At 36.6% G+C, this 22,489-nt stretch overlaps 1 protein-coding gene across 2 annotated transcripts in view; it reads left to right on the top strand.

The window, feature by feature from the left end:
• Positions 1-22,489, top strand: part of ASCC3 (activating signal cointegrator 1 complex subunit 3) — a 267,227-nt gene that overhangs the window by 24,489 nt on the left and 220,249 nt on the right. For both annotated transcript variants that reach the window (XM_065631955.1, XM_065631954.1), the window contains exons 5-7: positions 18,215-18,335; positions 21,092-21,299; positions 22,064-22,205. In XM_065631955.1, the coding sequence (XP_065488027.1) occupies positions 18,215-18,335; positions 21,092-21,299; positions 22,064-22,205 (471 nt within the window). The remainder of the gene's footprint in view (positions 1-18,214; positions 18,336-21,091; positions 21,300-22,063; positions 22,206-22,489) is intronic.

Below are 22,489 nucleotides of genomic sequence, written 5' to 3'. Positions count from 1 at the left end.
AGCTGTGAGAACTGTGAACTCTCTGAATTTTTTTCCTGTTCGATGTGATCATTTTTATATTCATACTCCTTTCTCTTTAACCACCTGATCCTTGTATCCCAAATCAAATATAGTTTTTTAACCAGAGACAAATTTGAATTTAAATTTTAAAATTGAAATGAATTAAAGTAACAGGTCAGTAATTAACACTCTTAATTATTAAGAGTCAATTTCCCTTTCAGAAGAGAAATTAGTGCTACAGTAAAGGACCTAGATGGCAAAGTCAGCTGGTCTGCAGAACTCAGAATGGAAAACAGGCCTGGATACAAGCAAAAGACACTAAAATTATTCCCTGATGTAGGCACAGGAGCAAATAAATTAAAGAAACATATAGAAGGAGATGAGTTGGGTTTGGTGGTGTGTGTTGTTTTTTTTTTTTCTTCTGTAGTCCTCTTTTAAGAAGTGTTTCCAATCTACCCAGTCAAATCTAGTATAGCGTCACCACCTTCTAGAAGCACACACAGTTCCTTATGAGAAGGAAATTCATATATAAAACTCTTATTAAATGATAGTTGCGGTTAAAGAAAAGAAAATAAAAGGTATTCACAGATTATCAAGTCTTTTCCTGAGTGAGATAAACTTGGATTTCAGTGTGTTTTCCTGATACTTAAAAACTAAGTAGTATTCCCAAAACTGTGTATACTTCAGCCTGCAGCAATGACACTTTTTTAGAATTTTTTCATGTCTAAACCAAAACATAACGGACAGATTTGACAATAGAAGTAGCAGCCTCACACTGCAGCTTGCAAGTCACAGGGCACGTCATTCATGGTAAAACAGGACTGGTCAGCGTTGTTAATTCTGATCAGAATGGAAACTGTAGAGCTCAGCAGTAAATGGAAGATACATTTTTTTTCCCTAGCCCTTTAGTTACAGTTGTGTGGGGGGGTTTTTTTACCCTTTTTTTTTTTTTTTTTTTTCCCCTCCAGGAAACATTTTACTGTGTATCTCATGGATACTATAGAAAGATGTATATTTCTTTACAACATAGAAAGCCTGTATGCTTCTTTTTAATACTGGCTGCTGAATTAATTTCTGATATCCATATTAATATCAGGTAGTATGTTACTCTATAGATGGATGGGTTGATGAAGGAGATAGGACCCCTTAAATTTTCCTGGATAAAGTTCACTGTTGCGTTTGGATTTTTTTAGGGGGAAACTCCACCTGGTGTTTTACAGTGCTGCAGGGAAAGAGTATTTTGTGAGGCTGGCTAAATATCACCTTCATCTGTTGTGATTATCTTTCAAAAAGCCCCACAGTTCTTGGATTACCATCACTTACTTTATCTGGTGATGTCCCCTCTTGTTTGAACAAAGCTTCCTCCCTCACTGCACCCCACCCCTGAAGTTAAAAAGTTACGATTAAAAAATAGTGATACAATGGCGATACTGCATTTCACAGAGTGGTTGGGGTTGGAAGGGACCTCTGGAGATCATCTAGTCCAACCCACTTGCTTAAGCAGGTTCACCCAGAGCAGATCACACAGGAATGTGTCCAGGTGGGTCTTGAATGTCTCCAGAGGAGACTCCACAACCTCTCTGGGCAGCCTGTTCCAAACCATCCATTTCATGTGATAGTTTGATCATGAGAAAATGTGTGTCTTGACTGATCAGTACTCCTTGCTTATTCTGGAGAATACATGTAATCAACTATGCTTGTTTTAACTCTATTGTTAATATGAATTTATTGTTAACTATACTTGTTTCATTTTGCTTATAAAATGGGGAGGAAGGCAAGCAGCACAGAGCAAAAGCTATGAAAACTATGTGTTGTTATTATTTAAATGTTAGGCTTTCTTAATTAACATCACACTCTTATGCATTTTATTGCCCTACTTTGAGCACTAAGATGAACAAATAAAATCTGAAGGCTCTAGGGTGGTGTCCAGAATGAGCATACTGGATTGAGCCCAGTGAAGGGCCACAGAGATGATGAAGAGACTGGAGCGTCCAACATACACAAAGAGGCTGAGGGAGTTGTGGTTCTTCAGCCTGGAGAAGGGAAGGCTCAGGGAGGTCTGATCAGATCTGGTGGTGAGGGAGTGAAGAAGATGGAGCCAGACTCCTGTCACTGATATCCAGAGACAGGATGAGAGGCAAAGGGTATAAACTGAAATACAGGATGTTCCATGTAAACATAAAGGTTGTCACTGTCAGGGTGGTCAGACACAGGAGCACTTTGCTCAATAAGTTGTGGAGTCTTCAGCGCTGGAGACTACGTGACCTCTGGAGGTTTCTCCAAGCTTCAACCATTCTGTGGTTCTGTCAATTCAACTGAATAAGTAGAAGTAATTTGAGAAAATTATCCCATTATATTTACTCCTAATTCTGTATTAACTTAAGTTTTCATTTTTTCTCATGAATTTATTGCATTAAAATCAAGCAAAAAATATTCTTTACCCTAAAATGTTCTTTTTTTAAGTTAAAAAACTTACTGTTTTCTAACAATTTCCTTGTTAGTGGAATCTCGTAATAAATAAGCAGAGTGGGCCTTTCAAGTACTTATATTTTAACCTTACGTGTAACTTAATTAATGAATTATGGTATACAGGAAATAAATAGTCTTTGTGTTGCAAGTAATCTCAGTTAGGTTTTTTAAGTGACCTTGATTTCAGATGTGTTTAAATTGATCTCCTAAATTAAGTACCCATAAATAATGGGCATTTGTTGTTCAGAGAAATCATTCATTTAGTTTCCTGCATTAAACAGGAATTTGTAATGGTCATTATTCTCTTAAGAGAACATACATACAGTCTTAATTTACATTACCAAATTTCTAACATCCTTTAAAAACCTAGCATTATTTATGTGAACATTTAAATTCTTTTCAAGTGTAAGCTAAGACATTGTGAAATGACATTGAAATACAGTTCAACAGGAAAGAGCATATTTTAGAGCTTATAATGCAAACGAGCTACAAAAGGATTTTTGAATTCCTACAGGTTGCACACACTTGCTCACTACTTCAGGTAAGCAAATGGAAGAGTGTTATCAGCATTGCACAAAATTACATTACTTCAGAATAAGACTAAGAAAGTGTGTGTAGATTTTGTTTCCTATTAGTGACTTAGTGTGCTGTTTGTCAGTAGCATGCACTGTTCTCTGTATTTACTTCTTGTTCTTTTTTTTTTTTTTTTTTTTTTTTTTCAAGAGTAGTCAGAACTTCAGTGTTACACCTGACAAATAAAAACTACATGTTCTGGATATTAGTATCCAAAAACTTGACCTGAGAAACATTTAACTCTCATTTCTAAACCTGAATTGAGTTTAACAATTCTCAGGTCTGTATGGAGAGTCTGAGCGGTCTGAATGTGTAATTTATATTAAAAGCTCTGAACTCTTCACAGTTCACATTATAATACCGACTGTGAAAAGTGCTTTGGTGTTTCATTTTTTGCAGACTTGTGTGGTGCTCAGGTGTAGTTTTGAGATCATTCTTCTGACATACTGTGCAGGCTCCAAGAGAGATGCTTTAGAGAAACAGGCTGCAATATCTGTGCACAGTGCAATTGGCCCTGGCTCAATATTTGACTAACACTTTGGCTTGTCTCAGAGGCAAATGGAGCTTGTTGGCATATGCTGCATAGCCATTCCCCTAGTTACAAGCTGACCTTCTCCATCAGAAAAGTGCAGTGTGCAGGTGTAAAAGGAGATGTGTACTTTTCTTTCCTTGAGCAAAATACGACGTGAAGCATCAGCTTTTTGCTGCTGTGTAGGGTGCAGGATGTTGGACTTTGCAAATGGTTAACTCCTCCAAATATCAAACATGGATGTTCTGCTCTTGGAAACTCAGTTTTACTTCTCACTAGCTTGGCACATCAGTCTAATTACATATGTTTCAGTACTCCCAGAAGGTTCTCTGTTCCCTGTCAAATCCAAAGCTTGGCTTTTCTGTATAACCTGCTGTTCTTCAGGCTTAGAACTCCCAGCTGCAGCTTTTCTGAATTGTCTAAAGCAGAACCAAAGGTGCTCGTAAGAGCCTAGTGCAAGGCTGTTTTTTTCCCTGCACAGTTTTCATCAAGCCATTATTAGGTGGAGAAAGACAACTTTGGTGTCAAAATGCGATTTAGCAGAACCTGAGGCTAATATAAGTAGTTTTAGTATATAATCTTTATGGGAAGTGTTGTGGGAAACACATTTTGAAATACAATAAATAGCATAATGTACTGAGGCATAAGTAAACAGTACAGCTTGTTAGTGAATGAGAAAATAAAATTGGCCAGAAACTGAAGCCAGTGGTGAAATGGCTCATGAGATTGTCCAATGTGAAAGAAATGCAAATATTTTGAAATAATAATTAAACATGTGGAAGTGTAAAGACAAAACCTCTAGGATAAAATACTAGAATCATTGAAATAAGTGGATTTGTCCTCTATTTCAAAAGAGTTTTGTTTTTACTATTTGTCTTAATCTGTGTTTATGTTTCTGACTTCTTTTACAGAGGTTATTTCCGAACTGTGTATACACATAGCTGATATTTTACGTGCACAGCCAGTAAAATAGCACCATTACAAAATAGGATTGCACTAACATGTATTTCTATGTGGTTTTGGAAATTTTTGACACTTAGAAAAGCTTTAATGTTATGTTGCCATTTCATTTTTATGAGACTTTCCCACAGAGGAGCTGGATATCTAGTTACACACTCACTGGTTAACTACTCTTTACTGACTTTAACTAGTGTAATGACTTGTACACTGTTAATAAAATAGTCTTGAACAACTAATATAAGCAGATATTGTAATAACTACATAAAACATTTAGCAAAAACTGTTCATGTGAGCATAGGGTAGTCATACTGCAACTTTTTTTTTCAAAATGGAAAATAGGGTTAAATTACATGATTTTTTTGTCATAAAAACTTTGACTAAACAGCATATTTTAGAGCATGAACTATTTTTTATGATCTATCATGTTTATTACTTAGTTATTTATCATAAAAGACAAAATATGTTGAATCAGCTTTCAGAAACTCATTAGTACAGAGAAAATCTTGGATATATAATGCCAAAACCGAGTGTCTTGGGTATATATTTCTGTCGTGCTATAGAAGTTCTTCAGGCCTTTAAACTTAGCATGTTAATGCCATGCTGGAGCTAGGCATGGACTCTGCAGAAAGCAACAAAAGAATTCTGTGCTTCAGCATCTTGTATTACGCTTTATTATATATAGTGTAAATATAGTATATTCTGTAGATAGCTATATATTACTATAACTCATTGCTCGATAATGTTTATTTAAGCCCTAAGTTTGTGGAAATTAGGTTTGTAGAGGCTACGTGTTAAGAACAGCAAAAAATGGTGATACTTTCTTTTGTTATGTAGAAGTCATTAAACCTTTCCTTAATGTTAATTAAAGAATGAAACAAAACTCTGGAATTTAGTTGAGCGAAGGGATTTGCAAGTGGAATTTTGGAATGAGTAAGGACTCTCCTTACTCAAAGTAATCAAATGTTAAATATCCTGCATGCTAGTTAAACTGGCATTCTTTAAAAAATGCAGATGCTGAAAATATAAAATATGCATCCAAGTATGTAGATACTTAAACAAACAAACAAACATAAAACCCCTCAAAAAAGCCAGAACCAGAAAATGTAATATAAACATCAACATCTGTATGTTTGTATCCCATTGTAAAGACTTTAAAGACCTTCATTGTAAGCACTGCCAGATACTTTCAGTGTCACATTTCATAGCTGATCTTAAGTGGAGAATGTGGTAATATAGACATCATATCGATAGACAAAGCAGTTTGAGAATGACTTCATCATTACTAAATATAGGAGTTGCTAAAAAATTGGAAAAGGGTTCGCAGGAGGTCTATCGTATAGAAAGTAGCCTGTGAAATAAAGCATGGAAACCTGAGGAAATGAAATATGAAAAAATAATTGCCAGTCTGGCTTGATGTGAAGAAGTAGCAGTAGCACAAACATATTTAGTGTGGGAGTAATGCATTGACGGACTGTGGCTTGCAGGAAAAGGCACTCAGAGAGAGGGAGAGGATGGCAATAGACTGGCAGCATGAAACAAATGCTTTGTAAACATTGGCTGTTCTTCTTAGTGCAGAAAAATCTCACCAAGAGTTTAGTTAACTTTCAGATCCTAGGTGAGTTTGTGTCCAGTGCTAGCATAGCTTTTGCAGTAACTGAGCAGTTTTCCCTGTTATAAAAAATGTGCATGAGCATCAACTCTCAGAACTCTTACACACAGAGCAGTGTTTTCCTTCTTGTGAGATGTTCTTCAGGATGCTCTAAGTTACCCAATCGCTCCATTTGGACGGGGAAGTTCAGTTACCTGTGAGGGCTTTCAGCAGATGCTGAGAATCAGAATTTAATCATTATTAATTCAATAAACACTCAATATCCATTTTTGTATAGGGAAAAGCTATAGTCCCAGTGCTCTTCAGTAATGGGAATTGTCACAAGTTGTATCAGTATGTCTCTGTGCCTGTTACATACCTTTTACTATTGGTACGATTTTTTTCATTATTACTGAACCACCATTCCTTTTGTATCTCTCTTTTTTTCAGTATCAAACAAAGTCCGAAATAATGGTTAAAATGTTATCTAAAAACTGTATAAGGCACTTCAGAAATTATAAATAGGTTATTTTTTGTGGCAGAAGGAAATGGAAGTACTTATCTGACTTCCAGAAATGCTCATCTTTTGCTTCTGGAGAGCTCTTCAACCAGCCTTATTAGTGATTGCTACTAATCTACTAGTGATCATAAAGTTAGCTCATTTAGGAAACCTATCTAGGATCCTTGTCTGAATGTTTAGAAATGGTTATGAATCCCAAGCTTTAGTATCATAGTTAAGAGGTTTGTTAGAAAACATGAAAGAGTAATATCCAGCAGTTGGATTTCCGAGTCCCTTTGTGTCAGACATAAGAAAGAACATAAGAAAGGAAGTGTGATCATGGCCAGAGTAATTTTGTAATAGTTCACATTATTCTGTTACTATTTGCTTATGTTCCCCCTGAAGTCAACCAGAAATTTCATCTCCAAACTTCTCTGAATTCAGTGTGTCTCCTCTTTTGTACTTGGACAACTTAGAAGACTTTCGCCAGGGATCTTTCCTAAGGACAGACTGAATTTCTGTTGCTGCCGTATTACTTTAATATAAATGTTGACTAAAATTGTTAGATTTGTCTCTTAGTAACCATCATGCAAGTTTACTATAGGAATTTATTTGCATAGTAGAAAATAAACAAAATTCAAGCTGTCTTTAGAAATTATTTCTTGGTTAAAATTAATAAAGAAGTAGGGAGATTCCTTTGGGAGAATAGTTCAAAAAGCTGCTGCTTAACATCCATTTTGACTTAAAACCAACTAATTCAAACGTTCATTGCTATGTTAATGCAACACCAGTTAAGAACTTTGGATGTGATACTATGTTGATGTAACTTAATCTGCATTTTCCTTAATGTATCATGAAATTATAACATTAGCTTTTAGTTTTGTGTGTGTGTGTGTACCCTTGCTTCACAAGTATTTTCATGACAGAGCAATTTGTCTCTTAAAACATGCTTGGTTTTAAGTGGGAAAGTGGCTCTTCCTTTTGTTCAGTAGAAGGACTTTCTAGCTGTAACAAATTAACATATCACAAAGTTTATTCCTCATTACCTAGTTCATAAAAGCAATACCCGTTATGGGAAAGTACAGGCATATGTGAATCACCCCTGTGGTGTTTTATCTTTATCTTATCATCAAAGCTTCTAACTTGGCATGAGACTGGCTTTTCAAGCTCATATTCTTCTCTTTGTAATTTTATTAAAATTACTGAGAATTTCATATTCAGACAATACAAAGCTTGGGTCTCATTTTTCTTGACCATAGAGTTTATCTGCTTCCCTTTCATATAGAGAAAATAATCCAGTTATTTTTGATACAGTTTTCTCCTTTTTTTTAGTTGTGGCCTTCTTTTTTTAAATCAGGAGTATACAGCTCTGTTGATGTCTGAGGCCTGTTGAAAGCCCAAGGATGATAGGAAACTTTGTCTTTTTGTGAAAACAGAGCCATGCTGTCTTCCTTCATAAGAAACCAAATTGAATGGTGTTTGAGTGCTGGGTTTTGAGGACAGAACTTAAGAAATGATGAAAGAGCCACAGTGAGAGCCAAGAGATGTTAGGCTTCATCCTGATACTAAGAGCTGGTCGCTTTCCTTCCTGTCAGTAGCTTTTCCTCTTTCCTGTCAACTCTTTTACTTCAATTTTGTACTGAAACCTTGTTGTATCTTTGAGGTCGTATGAGGCTTGATGTATTCATAACTTTTGAATCAGCTTAAATATATCATTAAACGTAATGAGATCTTTTTCTAGAGTGAGCCAGTCTGTAGCTGAACTTTTCCCGTTATATTTTCTTTGATGCTGAGAAGTTCTTTTCAAATCCGTGTAGAGAACTACAAGATCTGCAAGAAATGCAGTCCAATGGCACCTGAAAGACTAAGGCTCACTCATTAACTAGACACAAAATCACTTTCATCCAAATTATTTTATAGAAGGTGAGAAGGGGAGAAGCCCCTCACAAAAACCCAAACCCACAGCTGCTTGAGGCAGAGTTTCCTGCGGCTCTCGGTGCTGAGTGGTTTCTGTTACCCCGTGTCTGCTCCACCATGAGCCCTGCAGCTTCGCCAGCCCAGGAAGAGTTTGTGCTGATGCTTTACTGGTGAGTCACTGGTGCTTTACTGGTGGCTCACTGGTGCGTGCTAATGCCGCAGCGCTCGTGCTGTGGCCGCGCAGAGGAGGAGAGCGGGAAGCACAAAGAGCGGTCCCCTGGCCCCTTCAGACCTCTGGAGATTTCTGTCTCTCTCTGTCAAATTTGGAAGCTACTGAAGAGGCTTAAACCTTGTTTGTTAGTTCACGTGCTGCTAAATGCACAGAATGACTTTGTAGGCCTTGCTTCCTTGAAAGCTAGGGTAAAAATTAATCTTCTGTTAGCTGAAACCCTTTTTCTTCTTTTCTGCACACTCCTAAAGTAATATGGAAGGCTGTCTTTCAGGGAAGAACTTGTTTCCTTTTTGCCCACTTGGGCATCTGGCCACCAAGGGTGTTGGAGCGTGCAGCCTGGGGCTGGTTGACACAAGCAAAGGCGTGAGGCCATTTGGGCTCTTTCCCTGGGGAAGCCTGCTGGCCTGTCAGCCTTTCACAGAGATCTTAATGGCTGTCCTAATTAGGATAAAACTTGCTTTCTGTTCCTTGCTGCTATTCATCTTCCACCTCGTTTAAGCAAGATGAGCTAACTGCTTGGCTTTCTGGCATTTTCTTATATGTTGTCACTACACTTTAGGGTAGCAGAAGTGTTGGACTAGCAGCAAATGGCTCTGTGCTTGCCCAAGTCCCTCTTCTTAAATGGTCATATTTAGGAATTGCTGTCCCTTATAAATATCTGCATATTTTTGTCTTTTGCAGAAAACATTTCTGTGCCAACCACCATCGTATTATAAGTATCTGAAATAATCAGCCCAGAAAAAAACAGTTTGGATGTTTGATTCTGATACAGAAACTTCCTCTATAATTATGTTTCCTGCTGGATAAAGCCAGCATTTCTTACCCCTGTCTCTGTTTTGCTGCTTGCTCTCACTACAGAATGAAACAGGCATCTGCTGTCTCCTATTCAAGTTATGGTGTCTTAGAGGTTTTTTTTACTTATTTAGGGGGGGAGAGCGGGGGGGGAGTGGAATTTGGATTTATATTACTGCAGTAGTGATGCAGGCATTTTTCTAGTACCTTTACAAATATGCATTCAGTAATTCCAAATTTGACTGCTCCATGTGCTTCGAAAAGTGGCAAATGCAGCAATTAGATAATTTTAGCATTTTTTTTCTTCAAAATTCATAAACAGCTGATCCCAGAATACTTCTGAAGATAAATACTAGTTTAAGAAATCATGTAACAGCAAGATTTTTCTATGCTTAAATTGGTCTTCAGGGCTTCCTTTTCAAAAGGCATATCTGTAGTCTGCTGTTTATAGCTGGATTTGACATTATTTCTAATTACCAAAGTCTTTAGGCTAAATAATCTGTTGGAAGTTGCCTTGTAGCTATATGTTTGAAATTTTCAAAATGAGTGAATCTCTATAAGTTCTAATTAAACACTGGTGGTGATCTCACCAGTCTCCTTACTTTCACTTAAAAATATTAAGAAAATTTAGTAAGGTGCTTTGTGGTTTTGTGCTTGTCTCTTTGTCGAGTACGGTAAGAAGTTTTAGTATGGATTTACGGAAGGAGCTGGAAAAAGCTTAGAATTATGCTGTGACAGATTAAACTAATTTTTAGTATAAGAATACTAAAGAGATATCTGTAATCAAAACTGATAGGAAATTAAATAGGTAAGACAACAGTTTTAGGCCTATTAAGCAATATTTGCATATGCTTTCAATGTGATAGTCTGGTTTTTTGAGCCTTGTAACAAGATTTTTTTTTTTCTCCTGTAAGTGATCAGGGGTTTAACTTTAGGTTTCAGTTTGATTTAAAAGACATCTGGACAGGTACCTGTGGGCTGAGTCTTCTAAGAAATTAATTTTCATGTTTTAATTCTTGGTTTTGAAGGTTTTTTTGCTGTGATTCATTTATCTCTACTAGTGTAAGTTGAAGTAAAATTGCATAGTGATCTGTGGATACAGAAATACAGAAATAGAGGGTATGCCAATGTGCTGGGGAGAGACGGTGTTAGAATAATTGGCAGTGTCTTTATTTGCACATTGAACTTTTACACCTGGACTGAAAATGTGTTCTGGGCTGAAGACCAGATTTCCAGCATTGCTTGTTGCACTGCAAATGTAGTAATGAGAATAGCAACCAAAAGTTGAATGTTGAGTAAGAATTCGTCATAAATGCATTATCTTTATGCAAATATCTTTCCCAAGGACAATGTTATATGAAAACTTTTCCATCAGCTTCCTTACTCAGCCTTCTATCTTATGTGTTTAGTTCACTATTTTCTTCTGATTGCTGACTGAAAGTAAAATCCCAAAATTCAAAACTAACTGATTTCACAGACAGACCCTTAAGACCTCTCTGATGACAGGTAGTAGCTTGTCATTCATCCTCATGAAGCTGGCACTTGGTTCTGCTGGAGACTGCCTGGGAGTCAGGTGCTCCTTGTCCCATGAAAATGCCTGTCCATTTCTTTCTGTTATATCTGACCCCAGTGGTTGCGGAGGTTGTGATACGAGAATCTTCCAGGCCTAGTACTGAGGGACAGTGATCAGAAATGCATTTTGCATACATGTAGTTTATCAGCTTTATCAGCTATCGTCTTCAAAGTGCTTGAAGTACCCGGTGACTGTGAAGTCAGTGCACTTAAACTGAGCTTGCTAAGACTCTGTGCAAGTTTCCTAGGTGGAAATGGTTCCTAGGATTGGAAGATCATTTCTGGATAGGTGGACCTAATGTGCTGAGCTGTGTATTCAAAAATGCAAGGCTTGAAAAAGGAAAAGCGGATCTGAGAGCTGAATGGCTTTCTCACATGCTTAACATCTGTTTTTAATAATAGTAAGAAATTATGCTTTGTCTGCTTGTCTTGTTTTAATCAACCTGTAAGAAACATGAAAATATGGAACATCTGAGATGTGTTTTTAAACCAAGTGTTCTATAATCTTCAGATATAAGAGGTGGTGATAGTCCATTACTTTTCAGTAGAGTAGTAGTAATAAGCAGTCAGTGTACATATTAAATCCATGAAGTTTGTGTTGAATTTTCTTATGCACCTCTATCTCCAATGTCTTTGGGTTTGTTACTGAATCTTTTAAACAATAGCTAATACGAATTTTTCTGTCTGGTACTGTTTGGGTACTATGTCCAGACAGCTTTTATAATAAGCCTGTAGCCCAAGGAAAAAGTCGTATTTTTCCTGTAATTTTTGAAATGAAGCAATCATTTCAATTACTTAAGAGCTACTAGAACAGAAGAAACTTGATTGTACTATGAAGATGATTTTTCTGTGCTATTTGAAAACTGTGCCTTGTAAAGCAAAAATCATTTGCAAATAAGCCATTAAGTGCAGGCATAGCAATTAGTTGTGTAGGTGGTACTCTGGAACCTAGACCAGCTGTCAGGCTTTACAGGTAGAGAGACACAGAGGACAGGCACTGGTTGACAAAGTTAGGTTTCTGTTTCAGTTATTGCTGCAGAGCACTACTTGGTACTGAGACTCAAGCAAGGTACAAGAACTGTTCCTAGTCTATTTTTGTTTACATTGGAAAAACAAAATAAACTCTGAGATTTATAGGATCCCTTCCCACCTTGTAGAAGATGTAGAAGTCATGAAAATGCCCTTGTGATGGCAGATTGTTTATGTTGACAAAGTAATGCTCCCAGTTTTGTACTCCATATTTGAGATCACACTAAGGACGTCCAAAACTCCTTGTAAATTGTGCCTTATAGAATTGAGAATCGAACATTAGCTGCTTAACATTCAGAGTAAAACCTTGTTTCAATCTTGAACTGTGAGTTCAACAATAAAGTTGTGCTTTTAATGGCTGAGCCTTACTTGAAAAAATTCACCATGTCATGCATCTCATTGGGGTTCAGCTTCTTGCTTGTTACCTGCTACGGCAGGTAGACTGCTGTCTGTCTGCAAGGCTGATGTCTGTGAATCCTTGCTTTTGCCATATAACTAGAATATACTCAGTAGAAATCATTAGCATGGGAACCCTGCCTCACCTTTCTAATGCAATATGACACATCTTGTCCTTTGGTTCCTAGATTGATTACGCATTACCCTTCGTTCCAGATATTAGGGCTATGCACATAAAATGAAATGTAAAAATCATTCAAACAAATATGAGTGACCATATATCACACTCATCTATGTCTTTATGGTTACTGAGTAATAGCTGAAGTCATCCAGGACCTTTGTTATTGAAGGCAGTCAGTGTTGCCTTTTGGGCGCAATCTGTTACTTCAGGGAACATAAAAGTTTGGCTGCTATTCAAGATACCACTGATTGACACACAGCCTCTCCCAGCTGTTGCCTGCTGTCTAGTTTATCTCATAACTTAATAAAAAGGTAGCTATTAACATTCACTAGATTCCTTTGCCTGTCGTCAGGGTCTTGGACATTGACTTTTCAGGCCAGAATGTGTAATAATGCATCAAATCCAAAATGTTAGCACCTACACTGAATACAGATGAATACAGAATTATGCCCCTGTGCCACTTTCTGTGTCAGATGCCTCACAGATTTTTGCAAACAGGATTGCACAGACTTTTTTTCCTACCAGGCTATCCTGAAAGAGCCATGATCTCGATAACTATTGGTCTGAGAACCTCTTTTTTTTTTTTTTTTTTTTTCTTTTTTCGTGCAGTCTTGCACATTATTTAATGTTTTTTCCATCAGCCCTGTGAAGTCATTAACAACGTCCAAGTTACAGGCTCAAGTGCCAGTAACGTGGGTCTGCTGTTCAAAGCCCCACCATCTTTATTTCAGGCATAAATTTCCCTATTGTGCCCTTTTTGGAATGAACATTTGAGATGGGTGGCAGGAAGCTCAGGACGTTAGAAATAAGTCTGATGCTAGAAAAGTGGTGAAAATATTTCGAAAACCTTTCTGTTAACTTTGGTAGTTTCTTCATTAAAAGTTCCTATTAAGCTGTCATCAACATGGTCCCCAGTCTTACTGTCCTTCTAAGATTCATTGCTTCTAGTTAGCATTTGAATGCTAAACATTTCATCTCACGGACTGTTAGACTGGATATGACCCTGCGAACTCCTGGGTTTGATTAATGGAAAGCATTTCATTTGGAATGAAACATAATAATTAGCTTCTTAAGCTACCTAAATTGCTAGGAGTGCATTGTAGTTTTTCAATTTGCCTTTTCTTCTCTAGAAGAGAAAGCAAAATGTTTAGAAGCAAAATGTTGTATCCAAAATTATTGTCTGAACAGCGTAAAACCTTTGAACAAGTTCTGCTTTTCTGTAGTAAATATGAGGAAATTCTGTGCAGCTTATGCCAGATATTTGCTCAAATTAAAAATGGAGCTCATTGGGGGTTAGTGCTTCATTATGTGGAGAGACTTAAGAGTAGATGGGATTGACAACTTGCCTCATAAATTCTTGAGCTTTCCATTTTACAAGAATTGTTACTTTGCTTTTCTTTTGCTGTTGTTTGTGGAGTTTGATTCTTTATGGACGTATTCTACCGAGTAATAAGGCAGCCATCTTAAATAGCACCACAAGGAAGCCTGTTCTGTGCATTAGAAAATGACACAGCTTCCCATGACAAGTAATACATTTGCTTTTTTGGTAAACCAGCATGTAAAGTAACTTAAGCAAGCAGCCACTTCAATGTTGTGCCTCCAGCTGAACACCCAGACATGAGGCTGAACTGGGGTGGGCAGGACTACATGAACAATTAGTAGGTCCTGGAGGGTGTTGTGGATTTTGCTCTTTTACGGCTGGTTCAGCCACTCCAGGCTGTGTTGATAACTTCAATTTATACCATCAAAAAATAAAACTGCCATAAGAAAGATACGTCTTGGTGAAAGAAGGCCGCTTTATTTCATGGTCAGACGTTTTTTGCGCCTTGAGGCTTCATTTCTTCTAGTAGGCATAAGGCAGTTCAGCACAGCTCCTAATTTTCTCTTACTTTCACTTTGATTTATACAGTCAAGCTGTCACTGTAAAGTGTTAAGTGCTTTCCAGTGTAAGGCTGATAGCAGTAGTGAGGTGGTTACTTTGTACAAACTTTGGCCCACAATTATTTGGGTAGTGTGACTATTAACATTAAAAATGTAATTATTGTAATTATTACTGTGGAAAGGTGGTGGTGGGGTGTGATTTTGTTGTTGTTGTTGTTTTGTTTGTTTTGTTTTTTAAGAAAGCATATTTTGTGCTATTTCTGAAGATGTCAGGCTCAGCATTCACTTTACTGAGGTTGGATCCAAACAAGTGATGTTTTCTCTCCAACTCATACCAGTATTTATGACTCACCATAAGGCACAGGTGTTGCTTAGATCTTTAATGATGTCTATTGTTATAGAAGTTCAGGTTGTTGTTTAATTCATTGATTACTTTGAAAATTAGGCTTAAAAACTTCTATGAGTGTCCAAGCTTTTCTGAAATGGTAGGACGCTGTGTAAATGCACGCTGACATGTTTTTGGAAGCCAAAACAAATGAGAAGGTAAAGAACTGCACTTCAAAACAGCAGTATTCTGTGGTAGTTCTTAATACCTTAATTAGGAAGCAGTGAACACGTCTGATGATTAATAACATATTGGTCTTATAGGTCCTCAAGTTTAGTTATTTCTGCTCTTTGCAAACTTTTTCTACCATTGCCACCACTTCTCCCATCAGTGGTAGGTGGTGACAGTTCTTGCTCTTTTAACTTACTCTCCATCTCTCAGCAATTCTGTTTAGCTCTCAATGGTTGTTTTCCACCCATGATCTCTGGCAGGCTTCTAGTGGGTGTGGGGTACATCTTGTCAATAAGAACAGGTCATTGATTCCGGTCTTCTGAATTCTTCAGCTTTTTCCCCCCAGTATTGGGCAAAGAGCTCAGTCTGTCTTAGCTGTTTAAAATGTTCTGCAAGCCACCTTCCTTTTCAGACAGCAGCGAGACTACTTAGGTAATATAGACAGTTCTCAAACTGCTGGTAGTAAATGAAGACCACACTCTGTCCAGTGGCCAGGAAGGCAAAATGGAGTGACCTTTACCACATGAGCATTGCAGAGTCTGTCATGCATGATAGTCTATGGGTTTGGTTCTCTTTGGCTGCCTGGAGAGTAGGATCTACAGTTTCACCTTATTACTCTTCTTTTGGGCCTCTGGCTCACTAGGGATGGAGTAAATGATAGAGTTTTACTTCATGACCTCTGGCCATGAAGTAGAATGCATCAATCATGTAACATTACTGTTTCTTTGTACAGCTCTGCTGTTCTAATTAGTTGAAATAATTTTGATATGGATGGGGGTTTTTTTTCAGAACATACTGGGAAAGCAAGAGTGGAGAAATCTCTTCCTGTTGCAAAAAGCAATGTCGTCTATTTCCCCATCAAAACTCATCTTTTATGATGGATGCTTTTCTAGCTTGTTCTTAACAGCTTCCAATGGTAGAGATGCTTTGCAGTCCTGTGCAGAGCTGAAGGTCTTTTTTGGATGTTTTAGAGATAAAGTGGTGTTTGCCAGGTGGTTATGTGTGTTTGTTTTGGTTTGGGATGTTTTTGAGGGGATAACATGTTAAGTCTGAATATGCTTACATTGTGTGCTGCCTTGATGAGAAGCTAGATTAAGCCCAGATCTGGTTGAATTGAAAACATTATGTTTCCTCATTTTGTTGGTATTCCACAGTCGACAGGACCTTAGCAAACTTGAGGCAAGCTGGTATTCAACTCTTTCTACAATTAAGCTATTTCAAATACACTTCATGTTGCTCCTTGGAAAATACCTTCTCAAATTTACAGGTACTAATTTGCCACTTTCTTTTGAAATATAAAAGCAAGGTCACCTCATATGTTTAGATAATGTTAGCTAAAATGTGGCATTAAAGTGACAGTGAATATCTATGTAAAAGACAAGAACTAATGATCACTGTTAGTGAAGGCTGGATAAAAAGAAATCCATCACAGCTTGAGATCCTTGACAGCAGAATTGATGTCTAGCCAGCAGTTTCCTGTTCGTTATTTTTGTAGTTTGTTCTTTCTATCTGAGTATACAATTTTCTATTTGTCCATGTTTATTGCATTCTTTTTTTTTTTTTTTTTTCTTCAGACTGCTTCTCCAATTTGCCATCACTGGTTACTCTAATGAAAGAAATACAGGACTTTATACATTTCAGAGCTGTTATTTCATGGTTTCTGCAAACTCTGCCATCACTGTACTAATTTGCACAAACCTTATGCTTTTCATAGAAACTCTTTTTAATTTTTAAATGACAGCTTATATAATGAAGTACAGATTGGCGTGAAAAAAAGGGATCATTCATTTGATGCCCTTAGCACTGTTCAAAATTTTGCAAATATATGAAGAGGCAGTGTAAAGTTATTTCAAGGTGTTCCCAGAAGGCAGTAGTCACAGACAACAGACAGCCACAGAAAAACTCTGTTAGCGAGTTGGCAAATTTAATACAGGACAATAAGAGACCTCTCCCTCCCTTTTATAGTTAGAACAAAAATACTTGAATTCCATAGTACCAAAGTCTTACTCTTTTGTAGAACATCACATCAAAGTACATCATAACTTTTATTCTTACCTGGTACCTGAAGTTGTGTGAACAGTATTAGCAGCAAATTTAAAGAGCGCTAAGGAGAAACTGCCCTGTTAGCTTTTTAGAAGTTAAAAAAAAGGAGAAAAATTGTTTTAAGCGGTATTAGAAGTCAATAATGGGTTCTCAGTAACTTACTGCGCTTCTGTAATGCTTTGATTTTTGACAAAATAATTATACATAAGATGTACAGGTAAGTGCTTTTAATGTTTTGGGTGGGGTTTTTTTCCCATTAAAAACAGTATTATGTGGAAAAGGGAACTTTGAATAGGGGACTTTTATCTAACCTTCTACAAGAGGATCATTTGAGTAAGGGATTCACTGGGCCAAAATAGTGCTTATTAGTGTGGAATTCTGTTCTAGTGTACATCACCTACATCGTGTGTTTGAATTGCATTGCACATGCTTGCACACACACAGCATTATATGTGCAAGTAGTATAGACTGAAGTCAACATAGTCATCTTGGAATTCTTGCTGTAATCCACATCGGGGTGTGTGGTGTTTTTTTTTCTTTTGGGTAGGATGTGACGGTGAAAATGCAGTAGGCTATATTTCTTGTTCACTGGAATGGGAATAGCTTCCTATTTATTTCACTTTTACGAGAAAGCATTGATTCTCTTGATTTATCTGCTTAGATTGTGGAGGAATAAATTTGCAGCATATTTTAGGTAAATAACCATAAAGAAAGACACATGAAGTTTAGCCTTGAGAAGAGTTAAATTTTTGCAAGAATCTCTAAGGGAAGTGGAATTTTACTTAATAGACAGAATTCATATTTTTTAAATATATCCAGCTGAAAACTTTTTGTAGTTTCCCTTTTTGTAATCAAGAATCTGGCTGAATACTAGCAATGATACCTTTGGGGTTGAATTTCTTGGAAATGAAGTTCATTAATTGGTTTAAATATTGCAGTCCTCTTTATAAATTTACATTAATTTGTACAATAACTTATTACTTTGTTTTCTTTTTAGTTATTTGAGCTGCTAGGCCCTGAAGGGCTTGAACTGATAGAAAAGCTCCTGCAGAACAGATCTCTGATTCTAGAAAGGTCTTTGACTTGTCCAAATGATAACAGGTTCCAGACTCTGCAAGGTAAGTGACTACAAAAGTTTTATTCCAAACCAGATAAAAAGTAGATTTCTAACTATTCAATTATATTTCAAACAACAGTACTGTGTATCTGTATTTAAAAAGCAAACTGAAAGAAGAAAAAGGGGATTATATTTATATGGGCTTAAACAAAAGTCATGATTTGGTTATACAGAGGGAAACATATGTATTGCATATTTTTTTTTATTTTTCAACTGCCTATGGGCATGTGTCATTGTTAAATATATCAACTGTTGCACTGTATCTGTTTTAATGGATTACTCTGGAAATAAGCAGATCTTTGGTTATTCCTCCTCTGCTTTCATGCTTACTCTCGACTGCTGTACTATCACCAAATGTAGGTCTTGGGAAGAAAAAGCACAATAACAACCATTTTTGAAAAAGAGTAAAGTTAAGCTTAAGGATGGAGAGGAAAAAAAAAAAGGGAGTTCAGGTTTTATACTGTGATTTTGGTTTCTATAAGATAAATTGCCTGCACAGACTAATTCTTTTAAAATTTGTTTTACAAATTGCTGTTAGAAACAAGTCTTCTCACTTTCTTCTCTGACAGAAATTAATTTGATTGTGAATGGGTTGTGACTTGGGATAAATTGTACGTGGACATATCAGCGTGCAGCTCATTGCATCTTCATGGCGTATGGAGTTAGGAAAATGTGAATAAAACTAGTAATGGAGGACTTGTGTATCCTAGGAATAATTTTAAAATGCAAACAACCCATTTTTAATATGTTTATCTTAAATTAAATGTTATATAGGCAAATGTTTAGAAGTTCACCTCTTATTGTGCTGATAGCTAACTAACTTTTTTCTGGTGAATTTAGACTTTATCTGTTCATGATTTCAAAGTGAAATGTCTTGCTACCAGTATAACAAGATTTTGTGTCTTGGTGTTTTTTTCCTTATAAAAGAAAATAAATGTAAAATACATTCAGGAGAAACTGAAGTATTATAGTTTTTTTCCTATGTGCAGATTTCAGTTACACAAATATTTTCTTCTCACTTAGCAGAAGTAGTGTTTTGGAAGCTTTTATGAATTTATTCTTCATTATGCCATCAGTAAAATCTATTACAGCAATTTCTGCTAGAATGTGGAGGAAGAAAATTTTTAGTGTTGTGCTTTTGAGACAGTAGAAAAGCATTGGTGATGGTATGTTTTTTTCACTGATGGGAGAACCCTTCTTTCACTGCAGTAAAGAAGTCAATGTTATTTGAGTATCTTCTCTGAGATTCAAGATGCTCTGCCTCATGTTCAGTTGATTAATTTTAATAAGGCTTTTTTCTTTTAAATTGTTCAAAATGGTATTTCTAATAGGGATTGAAGTTTTATCTTTCTGGAATGGCGTTTGGGGAAGAGAATAATTTGTGTCTGCAGAAATTCAGTCAACTTTGAGTGATTTGTGTCTTGAGAAAATAAGCACAAGTCAAGGAACTGTACGTGTACTTTGTTTTTGTAGCATGCTCTATTATTTGACTGTTTCTTATGTAATTTACTTCCACAGCAGTACAGGTGATTGTTCTGCTTCTCAGACATCAAGTTAACAGTTCTTTGCCCTAGTGTGTTCAGTCTGAATTAAATTTAGTCAGGAAATTGCATCCATTGTTGTCCTCTTTTAATACGAGAGAGAGAGAGAGAGTTAAAGCTACAGACATGATGCTTTTAATGTGGACTTTTTGACAGTTTGTTAAAATTTTTTCAATGTTATTTAACAAGTTACAGCCACCTTATCCAGTTTGCATGTTGTGAGATGGAGGAGTTTCTCTGTCACTGTAGGTGAAGACTAACTGGCACAAATAGTTCAAAACATCAGTCAAGTGGGTTTATTTGATGAAAAAAAAATTTACAAGTTTTCAAGTTTGACTGCAAAAGTACATATGAAACATAATTGAATTAAGTGCATGATATTCAGTCAAACTTACATAAACTAATAATATATTTGCAGAATTTTGAAAATCAAAGTTTAAAACCACTGATATAGTTAGAAACCAAACAAATCTCTCTGCCCCGTTGCAGATAAAATACTTGGTTGTGTCTTTGGTTTTCGCCTGTAATGGTCTCGGAAGGGCAGATGCGACTGGGCTTCTTTGGGTTCCTGCTCCTCTAGATCTGTTGTTTACTGTAATTGTTTTGTGGTTCTGGCTCCTCTTGATTCAATCCTGTTGCTTATCTACATAAAGGGAAGGAGGCCTTGTGGTTGTATAGAATAGGATTTCTTTTCTCACTTGTTTAGGGAAATTACATCCTGAGTATGCTTTCAATACAATCACGTTATCTAGTAAATATACACTAATTGTTATGTGAAGAGACTGTTTGAAAAAAAAACCAGCCTGTTTAATCTATTTTCACACCGTTCTATTCATTGGGGTATACATGTAAGAGGAGAGATAAATGGCATTTCCACTGATGAGGTTATCATAGGTACAGAAAAGAAAAAAAGCCTTTCCTTTTGCTGCTAGCCCATCTTCTTGCTTTGGGATGAAGAACTTCTGTTTGCTTAACAGTGGTAGCTTTAAACATCCTACCTTTGGGACATGAGCTGGTGGTACTTTTAGATTCTTTTGATGCCAGCTGCTGCACAGTCATCTAAATAAAGCTAAATTATCTTTAAAAACACATACCCTCCTTTGTTCCCCCAGAAGAAAACAAAAAAACTCAAACCCCAAATGTTTAGAAGAAAACTGGGGTAAACAAAGATGGAATTCAGCACTTATGGAGATACATACCTGTTATCTTATTGCAGAACAGTGCAAGAAGTTCATAGCAGAAAACACTAAGCCCAACTATGGTTGTCAAGTTACAATTCAGTCTGAACAAGAAAAGCTGTTAATGAAACAATATCGTCGGGAAGAAAAGCGAAATGCCAGAAAAGAAAGACAAGCTGGGGAAGATGGAGAAGTTTCTGGAGAAGGAGTAATGTGCTTTGATCCCAAAGAGCTGCGGATGCAAAGGTAATAAATGCCAAAAGTTGAAAAACGCTTCTGTTGTAATTGCTACTTCAACATATCATAATAGTTTATATTCTTTTAGTTTGCTTCGGTGATTAGGTGATTCTAACTTCAAGTCACGTTTTATTACAAGTTTAGATTTTTTTTTTTTTAAATATGAAAACCTAATTTTCAGGGAAAGAAAGCAGTGATCTGCTTAATGAGAATCTTCTTGGTCTCATCTATGTGGGCTGGAAATGCAGATTAGAGGGGCAGGCTGTCTCTCTTAGTTCATGTACGCACACTGGTTGCTTAAGATTTGTGAAGTCTGTACTAAATCTATCAGAACTATCTTTCTTTTTTTCCCTCCTGAGATTAATGGGTACTATTTTCCATGTTGTCAGCTAAAGGTAGAGGGAGGAATAGAGGCGGGAGAGCGTAAGGAGCAAATAAGCTGTTATGTTTTGTATTGAGAAAAATGTAGCGGGACTGGTATTTAACTGTGAATACATGTGGCTGTATTGCTTAAAAAGAGGCAACACTGCATTTAGGAAACCCTTGCACTTATTGGATTGAGCATTTGGTTTTTATCTAAACATTGTGCTGTACAGACTTGGTTTAACTGATGCCAGAGAATAACAGTGTAAAATTCCTTTGTTAATGATTTTATGCAATTTTTTTTCCTTACATTTCCACCACTCTTGCTCTGACTTTAATACACCACATTTAGTCATTGTGATGGCTGCTTAAAATGGGCAGAATTATTACAGCTATCTTTCTGCTCACAGAGAACTGGCACTTTTGAATGCCCGAAGTATGCCAGTCCTAGGTAGACAGAGAGAGATGGACTTCGAAAAAATTCGTTATCCGCATGTTTATGATTCCCGAGCTGAAGCAATGAAAACATCAGCATTCATTGGGGGTGCAAAGGTATGTGCTTGGTGCATGACCCTTCTTGAACACTACATGTTCCCCAGCGAATAATGTACGGCAGGGTTCCCTTTGTTCTCTTAGAGATTCTCCTCCTTATCAGAGTCCAATGTAAGAAGCAGTGCTTCTTTGCAGAGGATTTTAAACACTTTCATATGTTTTGGTTTTATTTTTACTCTAGAAGAAAGAATCTAAAAATCATGTATTTGTTTTTATTTCTAGGGTCACTTAATTATTTAAGATACTGTTTTTCTCTTTGTATTGTTTTGAAACCATTGAATTGA

Source organism: Caloenas nicobarica, chromosome 3 (assembly GCF_036013445.1).
Source record: "Caloenas nicobarica isolate bCalNic1 chromosome 3, bCalNic1.hap1, whole genome shotgun sequence".
NCBI classification, from domain to species: domain Eukaryota; kingdom Metazoa; phylum Chordata; class Aves; order Columbiformes; family Columbidae; genus Caloenas; species Caloenas nicobarica.
This window is presented reverse-complemented; position numbering and strand designations above follow the sequence as displayed.